This window comes from Lonchura striata, chromosome 3 (assembly GCF_050655825.1).
Source record: "Lonchura striata isolate lonStrDom1 chromosome 3, ASM5065582v1, whole genome shotgun sequence".
Taxonomy (NCBI): Eukaryota; Metazoa; Chordata; class Aves; order Passeriformes; family Estrildidae; genus Lonchura; species Lonchura striata.
In genome coordinates this window covers 101,873,688-101,895,392 of record NC_140705.1, presented here as the reverse complement: position 1 = coordinate 101,895,392, position 21,705 = coordinate 101,873,688, and the positions used below count along the sequence as shown (strand labels likewise).

General features: G+C 41.9%; 2 protein-coding genes across 6 annotated transcripts in view; one reads left to right on the top strand and one right to left on the bottom strand.

Annotated features, from left to right (window-relative positions):
• The window catches only part of UBR2 (ubiquitin protein ligase E3 component n-recognin 2), a 55,256-nt gene extending 51,690 nt beyond the window's left edge, over window positions 1-3,566 (top strand). For all 5 annotated transcript variants that reach the window (XM_021547608.4, XM_021547609.4, XM_085575981.1 and 2 more), the window contains 3 exons: window positions 180-350; window positions 1,022-1,123; window positions 1,900-3,566. In XM_021547608.4, the coding sequence (XP_021403283.1) occupies window positions 180-350; window positions 1,022-1,123; window positions 1,900-2,041 (415 nt within the window). In that variant the 3' untranslated portion in view covers window positions 2,042-3,566. The remainder of the gene's footprint in view (window positions 1-179; window positions 351-1,021; window positions 1,124-1,899) is intronic.
• Window positions 148-21,705, bottom strand: part of PRPH2 (peripherin 2) — a 29,429-nt gene continuing 7,871 nt past the window's right edge. The window contains exons 2-3 of the mRNA XM_021547537.3: window positions 19,800-20,046; window positions 148-14,594 (exon numbers count right to left, since the gene is read on the bottom strand). Of these exons, the coding sequence (XP_021403212.1) occupies window positions 14,358-14,594; window positions 19,800-20,046 (484 nt within the window). The 3' untranslated portion in view covers window positions 148-14,357. The remainder of the gene's footprint in view (window positions 14,595-19,799; window positions 20,047-21,705) is intronic.

Below are 21,705 nucleotides of genomic sequence, written 5' to 3'. Positions count from 1 at the left end.
GAATCATAAAGGACACATAGTATTTATCAGCCAAACTGCCCTGTATTTCAGTGAAACAGTGAAAGAGAAATTCTAACTGTTAACTGTATAAATGTTCAAAAGTACTTCTGAATTGTTTTACTGTCTAGAGCTTACACATACAGTTGGTTTGTTTTTCTTTTTTTTTTTCCTAACAAAAGGTGTCCAAAATCAGGTGGTGACAAAAGCAGAGCCCCAACATTGTGCCTTGTGTGTGGGACCATGCTGTGTTCTCAGAGTTACTGCTGTCAGACTGAACTTGAAGGGGAAGATGTTGGAGCCTGTACTGCACATACATACACTTGTGGTTCTGGAGTGGGCATATTCCTTAGGTAAGGAGCTGAACACCTCTTCTCTTATTGCTGGGTTAGATGGTGTGTATAGTCATTACGTTAATAGTTCTATATATGTGATTGCAGGCAGTGTTTTGTTAACAACAGGGTTGCCTAAAAACTAAAGTGTATTCATCTTCTTATGCTTTGGGGTAAGGTTCGGAGGTTGCTTCTTTGAAAATAAAATGCCAAAGAAAGTTCAAATTTCATTTTCAAGGGAATTTGTTTTGCATGTGCATTTATTTCTACTTAAGTATTACAAAATGCTGAAGGTAAATACTTCATTTTTGTTGCTGCCGTTGCTGTGAAAACATAAAAATTAATTTTAGTTGTCTTCCTGCATACAGGGAAGGGCTAGATAATGTCTGTTTTCACTTTGGCAAAGATTAATGAGAAGCAAAATAGTTTTATTTTCCTGTAGTTCTCTGAGTATTTTACACGGCCTGCAAATATTAAGACATGAAATGACGTTGTTTTTAATGGCTACTTAGGAGTTATAACAGGAAGAGAATGAGAAATGCAGTTTAAAAAAATGTGCTTTTAAAAATCTGTCGTTGCAGATTATACAGAATTAAAGTAGGTAAGAACTGGAAAAGCAGTGTCTATGAAACTATTCACCTCAAAATCAATACCTAAAAATCTTCTCTCTTCTTCTCTCTGTTTCTCTCCAGAGTACGAGAATGTCAGGTGCTATTTTTAGCTGGGAAAACAAAGGGCTGTTTTTATCCTCCTCCTTATCTTGATGACTATGGAGAGACAGACCAGGGACTCAGGTAAATATTTTAAAAGCTGCATCTTTTAAAGACAAGAATTATAGAACTATCTATAATTAGGAAAAATAACTTTTTATGTTGTCTTTTTATTTTAATTATATTGGTTACATTATTTTTTTACATTGCTGGTGCATGTAGTATCTTCAGATATTTTAATGTTAATATGTGGGTTTAGGTCAAAAATGTTTCATTGATAATCTTCCCCAAATTAAAAACAGTTGTCTTGAAAACTGCTTAAAGTTAAATCTTTCTAGCATCTGTGAAGTTGACTAGAAACTAAGGCTGAAAATTTCATTTGTATCTAGTGCATTTGTTTTTATAACCTTAATTATGTGTTAATTTAGTACCAAGTGTAAATACTATGATATTGTTTTATTCAATGTGGTAGTTCTTTGTCTTAACTCCTATCTCTGCTTCCTATGTGAGGATAATTTAGGGACTTGATATTGTTAATACTTGCTATTTCTGAAACTAGCCAAAATCAGAGAATATGAACTGGTTCGACCCAGAGAGGTTGCTAAAACCCTGCATTTGGAGTTCTGTGGGCTGGATTTGACATTCCCAGAGGCTGGAGGGAACTGTTGAGCTATAAGGAAGCACTGCAGGTTACTTATCCAAATACCTATTGATTTGCTCTGATAATAGAATAATATTAAAAGGTTATCTAAATATTGTAGTATTTTATAAGGTTATCTAATACTTAGTATGTCACATCTGAGTGTTTGTGCTTAGTTGCAGTGTTTTATCATTCCTGATAAGTGTTATCTCCTTTTCAGACGTGGGAATCCCTTACATCTGTGCAAAGAGCGATTTAAAAAGATTCAAAAACTCTGGCAGCAGCACAGTATTACAGAGGAAATTGGACATGCACAAGAAGCAAATCAAACTCTAGCTGGCATTGATTGGCAGCATTTATAATGATTATCTGCTGAAGACTGGAACTTTATTAAAGATTTTTGTAATTCAGTAAGCTTTTCAAAGGAGGGATGAGGAAACACGTCTAAGGAAAAAGCCCCAACAAACTCAGTCCTGTTATTTAATATTTGTTTTACAATGTATTTCATAAAGATACCAATTAACATTAATCAAGCAAACTTCTTTCTATGTAAGCAAATTTTATTAGTCCTATAATTTGCACTGTGCTTTCTTCACAGAAATGTCTTGGGTTATGAACCTGGGCAAATGAACTTAAGTTTCTGATAAAAAAAAAGAACGACTCTTTTTGGAAGTCTGACTATGATTTTTCACATGAACTGAAGAGAAAAAGACTGCTGAAACAGAAACTAGATAGAGCACAATTCAGGATTGTGTTTTGCCCCTTACTAGTAATCTGAGCCAGTTTATTTATTATTCTTCATTTTAATACTTATGCTGTGTGTACATGCAATGGAATGAAGTAAGGAAGCAAATAATGTAGCAAATGGATGTTTCTGTCTGCATCAGTGGACAATTCACTCTTTCACGTGGTGTTTCTAAAAAGGATTTTGTCATTTGTACTCTTGCAGCTTTCTTGCTTCCAGTTGTTTTCTAACTAAAAAAACCTAACACTAGCTTTACAAGTAAAGTAATTTAATTTAAAGCTTTTTCCAGAGCATTGCACTCCTTAGAATTATGTAGTTTTTAATTTTAATTTAGCTGGGAAACCCTTTCACTTTCAATTATGTGATTGGTTATTGGTATTCAAGGGTTGACATTGTGGTTTAGAAGTTATTTTAAGATAACAATAATATGTAAAAGTCATGAAAGCTGATTTCATGTTAATTTTCAGAAGCACAGAAGATACTTTCTTCATTTTTGTTAACAGTCAACTTTTAAGGTGCAAATCCCATCTTCTTTTTGTTGCGGATAAAATGAGTGGTTTCCTCTGGCTTTGAAGGGCCACAGTCACACTGCCCACATTTTTTATTTTTTTTTTTTTCCTGTTGTCCCATTAAGTATATTTACTTTTTGGCTTGATTTAAAGCTCTGTAAAGATGTTTGCATATAGTATATTTTATAAATATATTCTATAACTGCGCAGATTTGCACTTGATACGAGGGTGCCTGAAGGCAGTGAATTTTCTAGTTGTATGTAATTAGACCTCCAAGGTGTCTCTAAAAATCACATTATGCTTACTGATTTAAAATAAAATCCATTATCTTTCCCTCTCCTATCTTCTGACAAATTAGTAAAATCTTAATTTACGTAGTTCTGTTTCCTTAATAGTCTGTGGTTCTTTTAGTTAAGTCTTAATTTCTGACTGCGTCTCAGCCCGGAAAAAGAATTCCCTTCACTGTCTGCCAGGTCTTCAGTTACACTTGGTCTGACTGAATTGTTCCTATTTTTACAGATTTAATGCTTCAGATAAATTTTGTATATTCATGGTGTACAGGACAGTTTTTCAAACATTCAGTAATAGTATTGAGTGAAGATGTGAAGTATCAAATAAAGAAACTTGGCCAATGTGGATGTTTTCTTAACATCACTACAGACTGCTTTTGTCTCTGTTATCTGTCACAGATTGGATCATTTGAATATTGCTGTCACTTTTTAGGAAGAGACATGGAGAAGTTGCAGGGGAAAATGACATTTAATGCTTTATCTTTGCCCTTCCCTAATTAAGGTGGTTGACATACCAACAATTTTCTGTGCATGGTACTTAGAAATCCCACTCTTTTGGTGATGTTACTATTCCTTTGCTTTTTAAGCTGTGTGCCACAGTTTCAAATAATGTGTAACTGCATTGAAAAACTCTTTTCCTGTAATCATAATATTAAAAAGATAATCAACAATTCTGACATTTCTCTGTGCAAACCAAAATACTGACAGCAGGAAGGATTTTTTGGTTTTCCTCTGGGGTCAGAGTTGGATAGTGCAACCACAAATAGTTGCAAAGTATACAGTTTATCATTTTTTTAGCAATTTGGTCATTCTTAACTCAAGACTTCTCTTTACTGATTTGTTTTGCATGTGTTTATATTAATGTAGAAATATTTATATATAACATTGTTTCAGTATCAGGGAAATAATATCTGTAATAAATTGGCTATAACTTTAATATTTATGGATTATGTGTGCAATCTAGAATATATTATGTGTGTGGGGGAAGGAAAAAAAACCAACAAAACCTACAAAAAGTCCCAGATACAAAAAACAAAACAAAGCTGAAAGCATCAAGTAGGAGCTTTTCATGTCAACGTTCAATAAGTACTTTTTAAATGTTGTTTTTTAGAATTTTGCTGAGCTTGTTCCTTCAAGTGTGCCCCTTGTTAATCACAGGCTGGCAGAAATACCTGGATGTGCAACATCTGCAATTCCCTGGCTATAAGTGTAAGATGATTATATTATTAGTGTCACTTGCTTCAGTCAGCTAAACCTTTCTTGACCTCTACCAAAAAGTCTAATCGTCTTTTTAAAGGATTGTAAGTTACATTTTATAAAGGGATAAGGGTTGAGGTGCACATCAGTAATGTTATTTACTCTGTTTATACTAGAAGATAACATTTTTTACTCCCCCCAGTCTGCCACAGGAGGCTCATTTTTACTGTGCTCAAAGTCTGTAACCAGGATAACAAACTCCTAATGCCTTCTAACTTGTGCCAGGAGCCAGTGCTGCCACAGCTCTTAACCACTTCATGTGATGTTACAGGGAAATTTGGCTGAGATGTAGTGCTCATGGCTTCTCAAGATTATTTCTGTTTTCAGCTCTCCTCTGGTTCTCTGCAGCTTCCTCCCATGTCCCTCAAACCAGTCGTCAATGCTGATCACTAAGGAAATAAATGTCATGCCTTCCCACTTTATTAGCACTGAGAGCAACCTGGACTTGAAGGGCCCAGTTCACTCCTTTTCCTGGGACAGTGGACATGGGGTGAGCAGCTGCACAGACCCTTTTCTGTCCTTTCTCGTTCAATGTGAGCCCTGGCCAGCTCTCGTGCTTGAGCCCTGGCATCTCATTTTAAGTATATTTTACTTTTTATTTTATATTAAATGATGGCATTCTGTTTAGAAGCTCTGTCATGAAAATTTTCTCTGTGGTCTGAATTTGTAGAGGAGAAACTGGATGCTCAATCCACCTTCAACATTAAATCCCTCTATTTTCCTCTCTGGGAGTTGCATCTCAAATCTCTTCAGAGTAGTGTCGTGTCATGATCAACTGAGTTTTCAGTCAGCCTTCCTTGTGCCCTGGACTCTCCTCTGCTCCTTCTAGGAATTGCCTCCAGCAGGAGGTGGTGACCCTCTGTTTCCATTCTGCTGTTGAGATTATTGATTATGGAAGTCAAATATGGCAGTATTAAACAGTCTGGGCTTGAATGTCAGCCCCTGCAGAATTCTGCTTGCAACTGGTTTGCTTCCAACTGTTCATTGCCACCCTGTGAGCCTGAAAATCCAGCCAAGATTCTGTCCACCTTGCAGTCTGCCTAGTTTACATCTCCCCAAATTGGTTGTGAGGATGTCAGAAATCATATTGATAGTTCTTCTAAAGTAAGACTTTTGCTGTACAGAGAAAGTGTTTTACAGCAGCAGAATATATAAAAATAGGCACCTCTGGTAATAGCGAGAGATACTGGGCTCATCTTTGTGGGGTTCTATGGATCTTGGGATCTGAGTATTTTTGTATTTGAATCAGCTTAGCTTTTGTTGAGCTAATTCTGCATAACAGTGGGAATGGAATGGTGCTTTTCGTGTCTTAAGTGGCATTAAAGGAACTTCCATAAGCAGGCAAGTCCTTCTCTACCATTAGCTGTTCAGTTCCTCAGCTCTGTACCATGATGCTTGCCCCAGAGTTCTTGATGCTGCATGGAGAGTGTCACAGACTTCATGGGAACAGCACTGGATTCAGTTGTTATCCAGGCTTGCCTTTGGCAGGATGCTTCCAGGTGCTGAAGGAGTGGTGCAGGGCAGGGAGCCTGCCAGCCACCCCTCTGCATGCACAGCTAGCACGTTGCAGCTTGGCTCTTCTTTCTCTGGGTTCAAGCTGTATGGAATGGCTTCCACGTCTCCTCAGGGACAGGCACACAGAAAGGTTGCTTAGCAGCAACAGGAAGTCTTACAGGCAAGTTGTCTGTAGGGAAATATCTCTCCTACCATGAATTATTCTTGGTTTGGTGTTTTTTTCCTCTTGGGATTTGAATGTGGAAGAATTAGAGTAGACTTGGTGTTTCTTTTTGGGCTGTGTTCATGCAAATGCAGGAATAATCTCTCAGGAAGAACTGTACTAAGTATTGCTGAAACAAAAGCTGTCCATCTGTTAGTGACTGATGGAAGCCATGTGGATGCATGGATAGCAAACTTTCATCTCCAGTTGCTGATAATTTCAAGTTATGAGTGAGCTTTACCCTGTGGGTGTGTCATTTGTTGGGTTGGAGAACTGGCAATGACTGACGGAAGGGCATCACTGTAAGATGGGATAACTGTAAAAAACTGCTTAGCTGCTGGGACTGCAGGGGGAACACACAGCACAGGCAGCTCTGGAGCTTGGAAGCATAGCCAGGAGGAGCTGGAACCTCCCTGCCTCTCCTTACTGCCAGCCAACAGTGCCCATGGAGTCTGGGGATTCTGCTGTTGTGGAAGTTTGAGCTGTTGGGTCAGGGACAGGGAAGAACTTGGGGATCCCAGCCTTGTCTAAGGCTCTCCATCTGTCAGCACTTTCCCTCAGACCAGGTTCTGGAAATTCATCCACTGGAAAACTCAGCAGCCTGACTGAAAGTCCCACAGAGCTGTGCTTTTCAGACAGTTCAGCAGCTTTCTCCAGTACGGGGAAGAAGGGATTTAATTTTCCATTTTATCCCAAGACTAAGAGTCAGGAGAAATAGTGATTCCTGGTTCTGTTCTGGGAGAATCAGTCTCTAATGGCTAGTTTAGATGTGACTTTTATGCAACTGCATTGAGCTAGTTTTGTTGATAATAGTGTTTGTCACCTTATAAGTAGTCAATGTATTAGTTAAATGTGTTGCAGGCTGATAGAGCCTGTAAGCTGCAGTAAAATAGTTCAGGTTTTTACAAAGCAGAGCCCTGTGATTTCCATGCATTGGTCATGCCTTGTACTCCTCTGCTCATGTCAGGAGTGCTTTGATTCTGCTCAGTGCCCCTTGTCACCAGCTGGCCCTGAGAAGTAGCTGAGCATTTATGATGTATTTATTTGTGAAAGCTCGGTACTAAAACATCCTCTCACTTCAGCTTGAAACACTGTAGCAGGGCATGGTGATTTCTCTTATTGGAGTTCACTGTAGCCACCTGCACACACCATGCACACCAAGGTGTTTGTCCAAGCAGTCTGGCCAGGACTAGGTGCTACAGAGGGCAGGAGCAATGGCTTTTGGAAACGTCTTTTATATTCTTTGGGATTCAGTAGGACCTGTGGAGCTGTATTTTGCCTCAGTATCTTGCTTCACCCATGCTAAATCTCAAGTAAGGCTGCTTGTTGCCTTTTCCTGTTTCGGGTGCCTTGGCTGGTATAATAACGTGAAGAGGAATGGCACACAGCACATGCTCTCCCTCGTGTTGTCAAAGCACAGGTCTGCTGCTGAGAAGGCGACTGTACCCCGGCCATTTGGAGCTCAGGCTTCATGGGCTGGGTGGAAACAACACATTTCTCAGCATCTTCCCACTTTATTGCTGTCAGTCACATCCCTTGTTATCCATACATGCTGCTCTTTAAAGGCTTGCTCAGTTATTTCTTCTGCTGTTTCGTACATGTACGTTTCTATTCATACTTCATTCGTGGCAGTTTTAACATTCCTTCTACAAATCTTTTTTCCACAGATAAAAACTGTTTTGCATATTTTTATCTTGAGTCTTTTGCATATTCATCCTGGGTTTTTTTCTCCTGCTCTTCTGCCACCTTTCCCCCTCTCCTGGCATGCAAACATTAGATGCCCAAATCTTACATCTTTGATGGAGAGATTTGTCAAGCACTCCTCTCTTGGAGGAAAAAAGAAGAGGGAGAGTATGAGGAGTTTCGCAGTGCGCCAGGTGTAGGAGCTACGAAATGGCAAGTACTGATCTTCGTCTCCATGACAGCAATGATTAAATGTTACTTTTTCATCAGTTTGTGAATATATATTTTCACAGTCTCTTTTCAGACAGCGTGAGCTTGGAGGTGGTAAGTTTTCCAGCTTGTCCTTTGCGTGGGATCCTGGAAGGAAAGCCAGACTGGGTAGAGAGCCCTGGGCAGGGTGGGACAGCTGAGCTCAGGTTAGGGAAAGTGTCTGTACAGACCACTGCGGAATATTTTAGTGACTTATAAAACCCAAGTGTTGATTTGAAATCAACCATGTATTTGAGGAACAACGTGTGAAACATATTTCTGTACTTGCAATACTCTTAAGTGTGGAGGATGGTAAAGTGTGTTAATGAATAGGAGAGAAGATTATATAAAAATAACAAGGGCAAGGGGATCAGCAATGTGTTCACTGATGTAATTCACTGGTGTCCTCTAACTAGAGATGCCAGCATTAGAAAGGTGCTGTTTGCTCCCTGTAAAGACAGCTCCAAGAAGCCTTGGAGTATTTTTTGCAGTGATTGTATCAGTGTCTTGGAATTAATGTGCAATTTCGCACCAAACACACTAGAAGAAGAAAAAAATTCTGCAGTAATTGCTAAGCATCTACTTAATGCTGTTGAACTAGTCAGGCATCTCGTGTATATGATAATTCCTTCCAGGTCAGGTTTTGGTAATTCATAAAGTGCTCTAATAGCTGAAAGCTTGGAGCATGGCATGAACTCTGAAACAAAGAACTTTGTAGGGTTTTTTTTCTCTGTACTACTTTGTAATGCAGTCTTTAGGATACGCTCTGTCAGCTTGAACTGGATGGAGCTGAAAACAAGGAATTTTGAAGGTTTTTTTTCTAATGGAGTGGTAAATGCTCTACACTAGCAACATGTGTATCATTTGGAGCATGCAGAAGCATGGAGTGTTCTGCTGGGAGGCTGGGGGTAACTGCTTCTAATGCCATCATGTGTGAGACAAACATTTCTGTGTGGGCAGCCTTTGAAATTGTTGGGCAGATGTGGAAGAGCAGCTATCCAGGCACTGAAAGGTGCAACATCCACTTAGGACAGCAAACCCAAGACCTCATGTAGTTGCTTCACTGCCCTGGAGCACAGTGGGTGCTCAAGGTGGGATGCCCTGCTCCAGGCATGGCTGTTGAGGTGCACGTGGATTCCAGGGCTGCATCAGCAGTGGTTGTGATGAGACAAGGAAGGGGTTGAATCCTGCTCTCAGAGATTTGGGATCTACTTGTAGACCTTCACCAGTGACAGAGACCTGGGTCTGGCTGTGAAGTATTTGAGGAGGGTGTATGGCACTGGGAATGTCTACTTGTGTAAGCAGCACTCCTGGTGAGTGCCACCTTGCAAAGAGGGAGGGGACAAAAAGTGGTTTTCTCCCATTGGAGTCAGGGATATGGTGTGATAGTAATGATTTGAAATCTAGACATACCACTGCAAGTTTTTCCCTGAATAAAATGTTTCCTGATATGCATTTGATCCATTTCTAATATTACCTGATCTCAAAAATAATCTAAAATACTCTAAAATAATAAAAAAAACAACCCTGAGAAGTAGAGAATAAATTTGAATTTTAAGTCCTAATTACATTTAACATTCTGGGGTGAAAACAAGAAACACTGTCAGAATTTACTTAAAATATGCCAACAGCAACATTACAGAATCAATTTTGTTTATGCTCTTAATTCATTCATGCAATTAATGAAAGATGAATTAATACAAAGCTGTGAATTCATCTTGTCCTTGTTGGTATATTTTACCCTGTTTTGCCCAGGGATGTGGTGCTTGGTTGCCTGGTGCAGAGGGTGTGCATCAGTCTGGTGGCAGGCTGCAGACCTGTCCTTTGGTCCTGGTGTCACTGTTTGACTGGTTCCTCTGACTCCTGCATCACCTGTTGCTCTGGAGAGCTTTGAGAACAAACTGTGGAAATGTACTCCCTCGTGGTTTATGGACTATCCTCTTAGAAACAATCAGGCAAGGGTAGTTGTTTGTATGTGCTTTGATGGGAGGTGGGAATCCTGCTTGGCCTTTCTCTGTGGAGCCCTCCCAAATGTTAGGGAGGAACTGCAAAAAGGGGAAAGGGGTGTCCCCCAGGGCAGGGTGTTGCAGGGACTGTGATGGAGAGTCTGCAAAGCTGAGCTCCAGGCCAGGCTTTCCTCCAGCTGTCCCACCTCACAACTGTGCTTTGGATTCAGATTCAGAAATACCAATGGAAATATTATGAAATGGCATGAGAACAGCAAATGCAGCTGATTTGAGAGATGTGTTTTACTACTTCAGTGTTTCAGTCACTCACTGAACTATAGGTCTGATATAAATCAGAAAATGTTCCATGTAGGCATGACTTCAGATATGAGATAACTGCATTGCTGTTGCCAGAAATAAATTTGCCTAAGCCTGTGTCTTCCCCACAGGGGGCTGTTATCACATGGTTCCATTCTATTTTTCTGGCCTTATCTCTTAATTAACTAATCTCTAATAATGCTCTTTCTTTTTTTTTTTTTTTAATAAGCATTTGCGATCCATCCCCTTTTTCCATTTATTATGCTAAGAACAGCATTGGCTTCTTTCACAAAACAAGCAAGGTGGGTGTAAATCAGGAACTGTTTTGCTGGGATTCTTTTATATCAGCCTTGAAAATCTTCCTAGCCCATCAGGTAGGAGGTCTGTGGTGCCTGTGAGCCCGATATAGCATTCCCATGCTCTTTGCTAAGCTGCACACTTGCATTTGTGTGGTATTACCAAATGCCCAAGCCCATGTAATGCATGGAGGCTAATCTTGTCAATTGTATTAAGGCTACTTAGGAACTAATAGCTTTAAGGAAGCTGTTTATATTTCCTCCTTTAAAGCACTTTAGTCAATGTTCTGTGTCCCTTCAAATAAATGTCATTAGTAAAATAATGCACTTTTTGTCATTCTCTTAAAAATGGTATTTCTGAAGAGTTGATACTTCAAGGCCTTGGGCTGACTCTGAGATCTGGGTACTTGAATTTAAGCTGCTAATCCATATGGAGGTACCTAAAAAGAAGTGGCCTGGTTTGCATGAATTAAGTTCACATCCTTCTGAAGTTTATTAGTTTGAAAATCAGGGCACGGCTCTGGAAGTCGTCGGATTGCTGCAGGGAGATTTGACTTTGTGAGCTTTAGACTTTAAAATAAGAACAATGTGTTCTTTTGAATGTCTATTGCAAGTTAGATTTAAACAGAGGGAGAAAAAGAGGTTATAAACCCAGCTGATTGTCCAAGACCCTGAGGATGCCAGTGGTTTCACTGGTTCAGCATGACCAGAACATCACATTCATGGCTGTGAAGATGTTTTAATTCCTATGTACTACAGGAAGATGCTATCAGAATAGCACAGCAAATTCTGTTTCTAGTAAGAGGCAGGTGCTTTGGGGGTCTGCTTGCACATCTCCTGAGCTTAGCTGGGCACATGAAAAGAGGAATGTTTGCTTTCTCTCAGAGCATTATATAGAGACGGGGAAAACCTTCCCATGTATAGGAACACATAAAACAGATCCAAAAATGAATTCGGAAGAAATAAGTCAGCAGTAATGCAAATTAAAGAAATCTGTATTAAATTGTATATATTTAAATATTTTCTTTAAAGAGATCTTTACTTGCAATAACATTTTAATACCTAAATTTACATTTGCAGTCAGCAGAAATATCTTTATCTAGAACAGCATTTGCAGTATCACAAGTAAGTATGTGTAAGATTGGACGAGTGATATATTACATGTGATATTGTACAAAGCACTCATATTACAATCTTGTGGTAATCATAAGATGTCACAAAGATCTTCATCAACCAGGAGGCTTTATTTTAGACAGCATTAGCCCATATACTCTTTGTTCCCTGGTTCCAGTACTGTTCTTCATAAACCTGTCTCAGATGGTCTCTTTACCTGCTTGATACCATTGCTCTGGGAACTGGCTTCTCCAGTGTGGCATTGAAAGAATGGTTTGAAAATATGTTATGTTGCTTTAGCAATAATCTGATAAAAAACAGAGACCACAAAAAATTGGAGAGTCCTGTCTAAATTAGTGTCCTAAGCCAGATTTCTAGGGCAGCAATAAATCTAGATCTCTCTGAAAAATCAGTCTTGTCAAATAATGGGTATAGATCACAGCTTGCTGAAGCCTCCCGAGGAAAGACTGTGATTAATCCTTGTAACACAGCTCCTATCCACATGTGACTCCTCTGAAAACTCTTCTCTGGTACATGTGGCCACATCGTGTGCCATCCACAATCCTGTTCTTCTCTAATGGGGCAGCTGGCCCCAGTGGTGGCCTGCTGAGCAGGGAGGAGCTGCTCTGGCTCGTGCAGTTCTGTCCCTCAGCAGAGCAAGAGACGATAGGCTGTGGTGAGTAGCAAGTTGGCCTTTTGTCAGTGCCCTTGTCCTAGTCTAATGCACAGAAGAGGAGAGTGACTTTTTAATTAATTATTGTAACTAAATTAATGACCGTAACTAAAGTTGAAAGCTTTGACCAGCTTTGAGAAAGTGAAAGGACACCACAGACACCTGTCAAAATCAAACCTTGAGTGCAGGTGGCTTGAAACACCCTGGGCACTGAGATGGAAACTACAGCATGAGGTACGGACAGATCCCTGCTTGTCCTGCCTTGAACTGATCTGTCCATCCTAGAAGGAATTGGGACAGAAGCCGGAGGAGCTGAGTGCTGCTGGGGCAAGTGCACAAGTGACTAAGAATGGAAACCAGTGGGCTGTGCAGTGGTGACACAGCTGCAAACACGTCCCCTTTGAGGGGCGGCCACCAGCCAGGGAGAAGGGACCCACTGAGAAACCTCTCCCAGGGACACTGGAGAAGTAGAGGGTTTGCACAGCCAGGGTAAAAGTCAGTGTGGTGCCTGGCTTGCAGGGAGGAACTGAGGTGTCTGCAATCGTTGGTGCAGGGGGCTGGGGCTTGTTCTCTCAGGTTTCTTTCCCTTTAATTGAAATTATCTGGCAAAATAAATTCAAGATGAGGCTCTGTTCCCTTATTAGAGGCTGCATGCCACAGCAAACTCTTTTCGTGTTTTATTTCAACTTGAGAACAACATCCTCCAGCTATGACATTATGGAGAGATGCAGCATATGCAAAATGTGCCTTCCCTGAAAAGGGAATTTAAAAGATATAATGAGGAGCACCCTATCAATGATAAAGTAAAATTTGTACATTGGGCTTTGCTTGAAACCTAGTTTTCCCTGGCCTGGAAGGGTGAGGCTTGATGTATTTGTGGATGAATGGTATCCACTTTCTAGGCCCCTAGAAATACTTAAAGTGTGAGTTCTAAGTGGGTTGGATTTGGGTTTGCCTTTTTCTTGCCTTAAAAATAGTTGGGCTTGAATATTCTGTAGCAAGTTATGAGATGACATACTCTGTAAAATATCCAGAGTAGCCATAACTGGCACATGCTCATAGCCTGGATTTCACCCACTAAAAGATGAATTTTCTATGCTTCTGCAAAGAATTTAAATACAAGGTGAAGCATTAGTCTACAACACATACATTCAAGATACAAGCCTGCAAAAAACCCTGAGAAATAAACCCCTTCAATCTTACCTGAATGTTGTTTTTATGATGCTTGGATGCTTCATTAAATTACAATTTTTGCTTAGTACATAAATTCTCAGCATAAATTTGCATCTTGTTCTATGTACATCTTAAGAATACAGCAGAAAATACCATTGCTTAGCACATTAACAAAAATCACATATGAGAGGTTTGTCAAAATACCTGTATACTAAGTTATATACAATTCTGGAAATCCTTCCTTCTTTGAATTCTATCATGTTACTCTCCAGAAACCCAATCTATTTGTCCTTAAAAGCTGAAGTACAGAAAGTATGCTGATGAAACAACTTGAGCAAAAAATATTAACTTTTCAAATTCCACTTTTAATTTCAAAATAGGATGGAATGGATAGCCATGTGATGCCAGCAATCTTTTTTTTAAAATTTTTTTTTCCTTAAACTAATTGTCTCTGATAAGGGAACACGTCAATATTGCAAGTCCTAGTTGGGGTCATATTCCCAAAAGGATATGGATATGGTGTACTCACATTGTGGATAAGTGTTTTATCCCAGGGTGCACTGTGTTGTATGTTCCCATGTACAAAAGTGAACATGCGTAGAAATGTGTGTTCTGGTGGTTGATACATAGCTTTTACAACGTAGATACATTCACAATTCTCAGTTTGTGTTGCTTTTCTCTGAGACAAAGTCCACCTGGATGAGCAGCTCAGCTGACTGTTGTGATGGCTGGCGTCTTCCCACCTTCCTCTCCTTCGGCCCCTTCGGCTCCTGCTTCCACCTGGTTGAACTTACCCAGCTTTTTCAAGTTCTCCAGCGCAGATTTGAAAGTGTCCTTCAGGCTGTTCTCCAGGACCCACCCTTCGCTTTCGCATTCGGGGTCTTCGGGGTTGGCGATGCTTTCCAGGGAGGTGTGCAGGAGGCGCAAGCCAACCATCACCGACATCTGTGCCACGCAACGGGAAAGGCAGAGAGCGTCAGCCAGCCCTGGACACTCCTGTCCCCCTCCCTGTCCCTGCTGGGGCAGCCTGGGCTGCTGCTCCGGGGGGCCGCGTGCCCGAGGGGCCCCTCCTCGAGCCCGTCAGTGTCGGTGCCTTCCCGGGAAGCTTTAATGCATCCCTGGCTGCCCTGTGCTGCATGTCCACAAGGCAGTTTGGCTGTGCAACACCGTCCTTGGCCACCACCCACTTCGTTTTAGCTAAATATTTTGACTTTGCATTGACCTTAATATGTTTGGTGAGTATATTAAGCTGATCAAGGAGATATTAATGAATCAGGGTCTCTGCAGAATGGAGCAGAGTTAGGATTTGAGCCATTAGTTTGTCTGCTTCAGATTCCGATTTTGTTTTAATATAGGTATGTGCAAATAAGGAAACCAAGGCAGCAGGTGATCTCTCCTGGGTTCCACCTAAAACAAATTTTATATTTCTGATTAAATATTAACTAGTCCCAGCAGTCCTGACTGAGATTTTTTCTACTGTACTGTGTAACGCTGCTGACACTGACAACACCCTGCACCTGCCTCCAGAGAGAAAGTGGGTTTTAGCCAGTCTCCTGCCTTCTAACACTGTTCAGAACAATCTGACCTCACCCTTGTGGTGCTTGTGAAGAAAGTGATTGATGAGTGAAGCAGAGAAGGACAGAAGAGCAGCTCCCAGAAGAGGCAGCCTGGTGACATGGTAGAGCTGGTGGTTGGGATGAGGCAGCAGTAAGATTGGTTTGGTCCTTCACATGCTGGGTAAAGCTCAGTTGGAGAACTCCTACTGCTGTCTGGACCTAACAGGATTTGTTCTCTAAGGGAAGTAGGATGCCTCTGTCACACTATCCAGTTTCCCAAGGAACTGATTACCTTTGGTCCTCCTCAAGCCTGATGGCTAAAGAGGCTGGCAGGTTTGAAGATGGGATTCAGCCACATGGCAAGGCCAGTGGCAGAATTCACATCTGGCTTTTGGACTCGAGGCACTACCCAAGCATGAGCTTCCATGGGCCATCCATCAGCCTGTCAGCTGTGGTCATCCTACTTGTGTATGATCAGTGTCTCCAAACTCGTGGAAGACTAAAGCTACACTTGTCTACTATCAACATTTGAAGATGTTCATATTTCTCTGCCTTCACTCAAGATCAGAACAGGAAAAACATTGGTCCAACAAACAAGTTTCACCAAATACTTCCATATCCAAAGGCAAATGTTCATACTGCTTAACACAGGAATGTATGACTAGCCACACTTTGGTCACTAAGGAGGCTTCTAGTGGCTCTGAGTCTGGAAATAGTCTCATCTAGCCAATAATATGATGACTTAAATCAGTTAAAGCACTATTCTATAAAAGTCACAACAAGTGACAAATCCCATCATGTTAGATTTAAAGCCTTTGACATCTTCCTTCTACTCTGAGTCCCAGTTTTGCTGCTCTCACTCATGGGGCTGATATCTTTGAAATCAATGGCTGTTGCAAGTGCAGATAAACAGGGCTGGATGCAGGAAATGGCCTCCACATTGCTTTCTACTTGTGCTACCTCTGGTGCACGTCACCAGGGGCTTTGTTTTGTGATTGACTTGCCAAGTGCCCCGTTTGGCAGCCAAAGTAGGTGGACTGGCTTCCTGGATAGCTCTAAGTCACCAAATATTATAATGCTTTTAAAAAGGAAGGTGCTTGTGCAGCACTAAGCATCTGACCCATCATTGTAAGAGATTTTGTGACATTTTCTCTTAGTTTAAGACTTTTTTCTCTTAAAAACCTTTATAAGCAAAATTTTGAGTCCCTGAAGCTGAGATTCCTTAAAAGCAATGCAAAATGTCTGTCTCCTTGTAACCTCCACTGCTCTGCACCTGCCTTCTGTGGCAGATGAGAAGAGAGCCCAGGAAGTTTGAGACAAGTATCTGGTAAATTAGTCTATCTCCTGTATGATCACAGAGAGTCTGGGACCACCAGTTTAGCTGAAATCTTGCACCAGGGAAGCATAACCCCGTGCACGTGCTGGGGGTGGCTGGCTGGCAGCAGCTTGGCAGCAAAGGGCCTTGGGACTCTGGGTGACACCAAGCTGTCCCTGAGCCAACAATGAGCCCTTGTGGCAAAGTGGGAAAACGATATCCTTGGCTGCATTAGAGGAATAATTGCCAGCAGGTTGAGGCATGTGATCCTTCTTCCCCTCTGCTCAGCCCTCGGGAGGCCACAGCTAAACCTCCAGCCTTAACCAGGCTGTGAGTTGTAGATTTGAGCTTAACCACAATCCAGCACAGAAGCCTGTGCTGTCAGAGCCCCAGAGCGAGGCCAGTCTTGCTGAGAGATGATTTCCCTGTCATGGGAGCTCTTGTCATTTTACAGCAACTTTAAAGTGCCAGGAAGAATACAGGCACAGTGTTTCTGCAGGGCTGTGGCTGCAGGGCTGGGCTGGTGGATCCCCTGCACGTTCAGCCTCTCCAGCTGGGCCAGCAGTGCCAACTGTGCCTGTCTGGAGGGTCCCTGCTGCCTGTGGGCTGGTTTTGGAGATCACCAGGAGTTCACCCCTACTGTTAATGCCTCAGAGAGTTTACTCTCCAGCACAGGACATGCAATGTGCCTCCTGTGAATGTCCCAGTGCTCTCCTGGAGCTCAGCCTGGCTCCGGGCTGTGGCACATGGGAGGTGAATCCCAGGGTCTCGGCTATCGTGGCAGCTGTGACCTATCGAGATCCACATGTTTGCACAAGTGAAGGACCTGGAGCAGCTTAGGAACCAGCCTCAGCTCTCTATTCCTTTTGAAATGATTTATTCAGGGCACCCTTGAACCCCTCTTTTCCTTTTTGCTGTCTGAGGCAGGTCAAGGAGACATCCAGGCATGCTCTTCTTGACCTTCTGCAGAGAAGCCCATCTGTTTGCCAGGGTTTAGCCTGAGGCGGCTTAGCCAGAGCAGGGTGTGATCTTTTTTTGTCATCCTCATGACTGGTTGTCACACATGGGAAGTCTACAGCTTTTGTTAGGAAAAGAAGCTTCTAGATATTAGCATTCTTTTCAAATAGAAGTTTTGATGTTTCAAAATAGGTTCATTCTTCCTTGTGCCTAATGTAGAAAAGTGAAACGGAGATGGCCTTCCCTGGGGTCCCTGTGCCTGTTTGGCGTGTTACCTTTCTCTACAGCTCAGAATAACAGCTGTGATTAGTATTTCCTCTCCATGTCCTTCCCACATCTCAATTCCAGCAACCCAGCTGGAAGAGTCGTCCACAGCCCCCAGAAAGGCTTTGTTGGAGAAGCACCTGGTTTGAGTCCATGGTGGCTGCAGGTGTCAAGCAACCCAGGATTTTGCTTTTTCACTTTTCTGTCCCTTCCCAGGAAGCCAAAGTGGAAATGAGAAACACAGAGCCAGCACAACCACTGCCCCTGGGCTCACCCTGCTCAGACCCACACTTACCTTGGCCAGGAGCTGGAACCTCTGCTGCCCTCCTGCTCAGCATAAAATTGTTTCCTACCCTGACTGGAATTTACAGGAAGTTGTTATATTTCAAGGGAGACTAAATTAATGCCTATTTCCTTCCTTCAAAGTTTGCCTTAAAACCAAAGGGAATTTCAGACCCAAATCTGGTCCCTTTATGGTAGAATATCATTCAAGTAATAAATATTCAGGAGGGCAAGTTATTGTAACCCAGGATCATGTTGTTTCTTTCAAGTTTTGCCCTAAATGTTCTCTGATTGCCTGAAAAAAAGCCTTACCTTCTATTTTGAAAAAGACAAAGAAAAGAAGATCTTATTTCTCATTATGCCACAGGCTGAAAAAAATACCCTTCATTTGAAAATACCCTTCATTTGAAGAGTTAGACATAAAATACTGCATTTTTATTACTGCTATTAATGTTAACATATCACTGTCATTAATCTCTTGCAAGTTAGCAGAAGTATGTTACAGGTTCCTAGTCATGATTTTTTGAAGCTGGCATTGGTATTTTTGTGCATTTTTCCCCTGAGTTTTTCAATTTCTTTGACTTTCTAATACAGTTGAAATTCCCCTCTCTTCAGAGCTCTGCACTTGAATCTGGGTTAAAATAAAGACCTTCTCTTTTTTTTCTTGCCAGAATAACAGTGCAAAGAGGTAATACATTTCTCTGCAGTTCGGAGCAGTTATTTTTAAAACAATGCAACATGGAGTAACTTCATGATTTTTTTTTCAGTTCACAGATTTAGGTAGGTGTTTATTTTCTAAAAAGCATCTTCATTCCTGGAAGGCTGTAGGCCAGTGCTTGTATCAAAATGTAACTCATCTTTTTAAAATTTGCATCGATCTAAATTTTTTAAAAGGCAGCTGAATCATTTAAATTAGGCAATGCCATTTGCAGCAGCCATTCCAAGGATAGGAAAGGATCTGCTGCACCCCAGGGAGCTGCACCCTTCCTTTTACCAGCAGGTCCTGCCTGATCTCCACATCCAGCACCTCACGTTCCAGCCCTCGTGCCACTGCCAGCCCACGCTCCCCGAGCATTAGTGCTGGTTAAACACCCTGGCTAGAAAACTGGCCTTCTCCCAGGGGCTGGGGATTCATTGCATTGCATGAACAGTATTTTATCAGCCAAGCTGCACTTTGGGTTATGGTGCCCACAGACACCTGCCCCGGGCAGTGCCCTGTTTGCATTTGTGTCGTGGTTTTGGGAAGCAGAATAAAATTAATTTAATCCACTTGCCCCACCTAAACCACTTTTTCTGACCAAATGCCTTGAAATTGTTCCACTGTGTGTGACTTAAAGCCTTATTTTGTTTGGGGTGTAAAACCTTTAACTGCATTTTCTGTCCCACTAATTACTGTCACATCTTTCTGATGTGCTGCTTTTTTGTATTTCTCGTTCCCCACAAATGGTGACACGCGTAAAATTAATGCATCTGGACAGCAGAGCCCTTGCACTCTCTTCCCTGCTCAGCACCTTGCCTTTGAGAGAAAATCCCTCCCTTTTCCCCCTCTTGCTGTGGGATTCTCGAGGCTCTGTGCCCTGCTAAGAGGTGTCTGTGATCCCACACCCCTCCACCTCTGTTTCCAACCCGGGACCTTTCCACCTTTCCTCAGCTATCAGATATTTTCTCAGCCTAACGGTGAGGAAATTGAATTTAAACAGATTTGCTTTTCACTCAGAAGCCCAGGCTCCTGCAGAGCTGGCCCGTCAGTGCAGCGTATCTGGGGGCAGGGGTTACCTCGAAGAGCCAGACGAGGAGGATGACGGCGCCCATGGAGCTCATCATGCCACTGTAGTAGTTGAGCAGCGCTTCCCGGCAGCCGCGGCGCCACAGGTTGAGCTCCTCGGTTTGGTAGTCGTAGCTGTAGTGGGCAGAGTTGTTGGTGACCTGGTACTGGATGCAGGGCCTGGGGGAGCTGGGGTTGCAGCAGCTGAAGGGGACGCCGTCCACCAGGTACCTCCCGTCCACGTTGCTTTTGATCCGGCTGCAGGCAAGGGCAGAAGGGATGTGAATACACACACAGACAGACAGACACACACACACAGACATACAGACACACACACAAATATCCACGAGCAAATCTGCACAAAGAAGGAAATCAAGGGCAAAGAGGGTTTTCCACCATGCCTTTTCTCTGTGTCCCCTTGTTCGCATAGCGGTGTTGGTCCAGGGTGTCCTTTCTCTCTGAAATCCTTTTCTATGTCAAGGCTACACTGGTGTAATTTCTTTCCTTCTGGTGTCATTTCTTCAAAGAAATTGATTTTTAACAAAAGTGAATGGCTGAGAGAATTCAGGAGGGGCAGTCAGAAAAGAGTGATCGCAGCATAGTTAGGACTGGAAGAGAGGTGCTGGAGCTGACCTAAACTTGGAAAAAAACTCAGAACAGCCTTGGAACCCACTATACCCATTGATCCAGCAAACTTAATAGCTTCTTTTTGATGATAATATCTACAGGGAGGGGTTGTGTATTTATTCTTGGCTTGGGAAGGCAGCCAGTATTGAAAACATGAAATGTGTTTCAGCAACAGGATGTTGCAAAATTTCCAAAGTTCTTGCAGGAGCTCCCCAACTATTGTTCATCTGACACTGTGGTTGTTCTCTGTAAACAGTCATTTAGCCTGGTGTCTTAGGAGATGTTTAGATGCAAGATAACTTAGAAGGCAAATAGTTCCACTGACTCTGCAAAAATCTATAATAAAAGGACTGCAGTTTTAAAACAAGCCATTTTGCTTAGAAAATCACAGAATGGGGAGTCCCAGTGGTGCAGAGAGCCAAAAAAAAAAAAAAAAAAAAAAAAAAAAAATCTGAGCATCCCTTTTAGCTTTCTATATGGATATTTTAAAATTGTTTCATAGAGAGAGGTGGTTCCAACAACCTGGTGAAGGGAAATTCAACTTTGCAATCATGACCTAAATATAAACAGCAAACACAGCTGGGGTTTTCTCCCTAAATGTAAAGAGTGCTCTGGATTGGGTCTAATTCCCATTCATGTGTAAATGCTCCACCAGTTTCAGAGAGATTGGATATTGGATCAGGCCTTCGCTCTACAAATAATATAAAAATCCCACTGTGGGGGACAGATTCCCTCCTTCCTTGGAACTAAGAAGAACTTTACTATTGGCTTCAAAGGGGCCAGACTATCCTACCAGGAATGGGAGCAGAGATTGTGGGAATGGGAGCAGAGATTGTGCACCACCACATAGTACAAGCCTTGAATTCACTAAAATCCATTTGTAGATTTTTGATGCCCTAGTTCCTGCCTCAGTAGTACAAAGAAATTACCCTGAGTCTCAGTCTCAAACAAGGCATCAGTTATTAAGGACAGTATAACCCTGTTTTCCCTCTGTCCCTTGCCCTTCCACTGCTGCTGGATTAAGCTACAGCTCTCAAATCTCCATATAATGCTGGCAAGGTTTTTTCAAGTAGTTATTTATATCCATGTGCATACCTTTGCAATAGAAACACCCCCTTATTCAATGGTGAATGTATTTGTTATAACATCCTGCCATGCTATGGGTTAAATCTGTAACAGTTTTCACTAAAAAAAGTCCTCATTCAGAACTGCAAAAATAACCAGACCACCCAACAAGTCAAAAGAACATGCAGAGAGACACACACAAGTGAAATACCATTTACAAAGTCA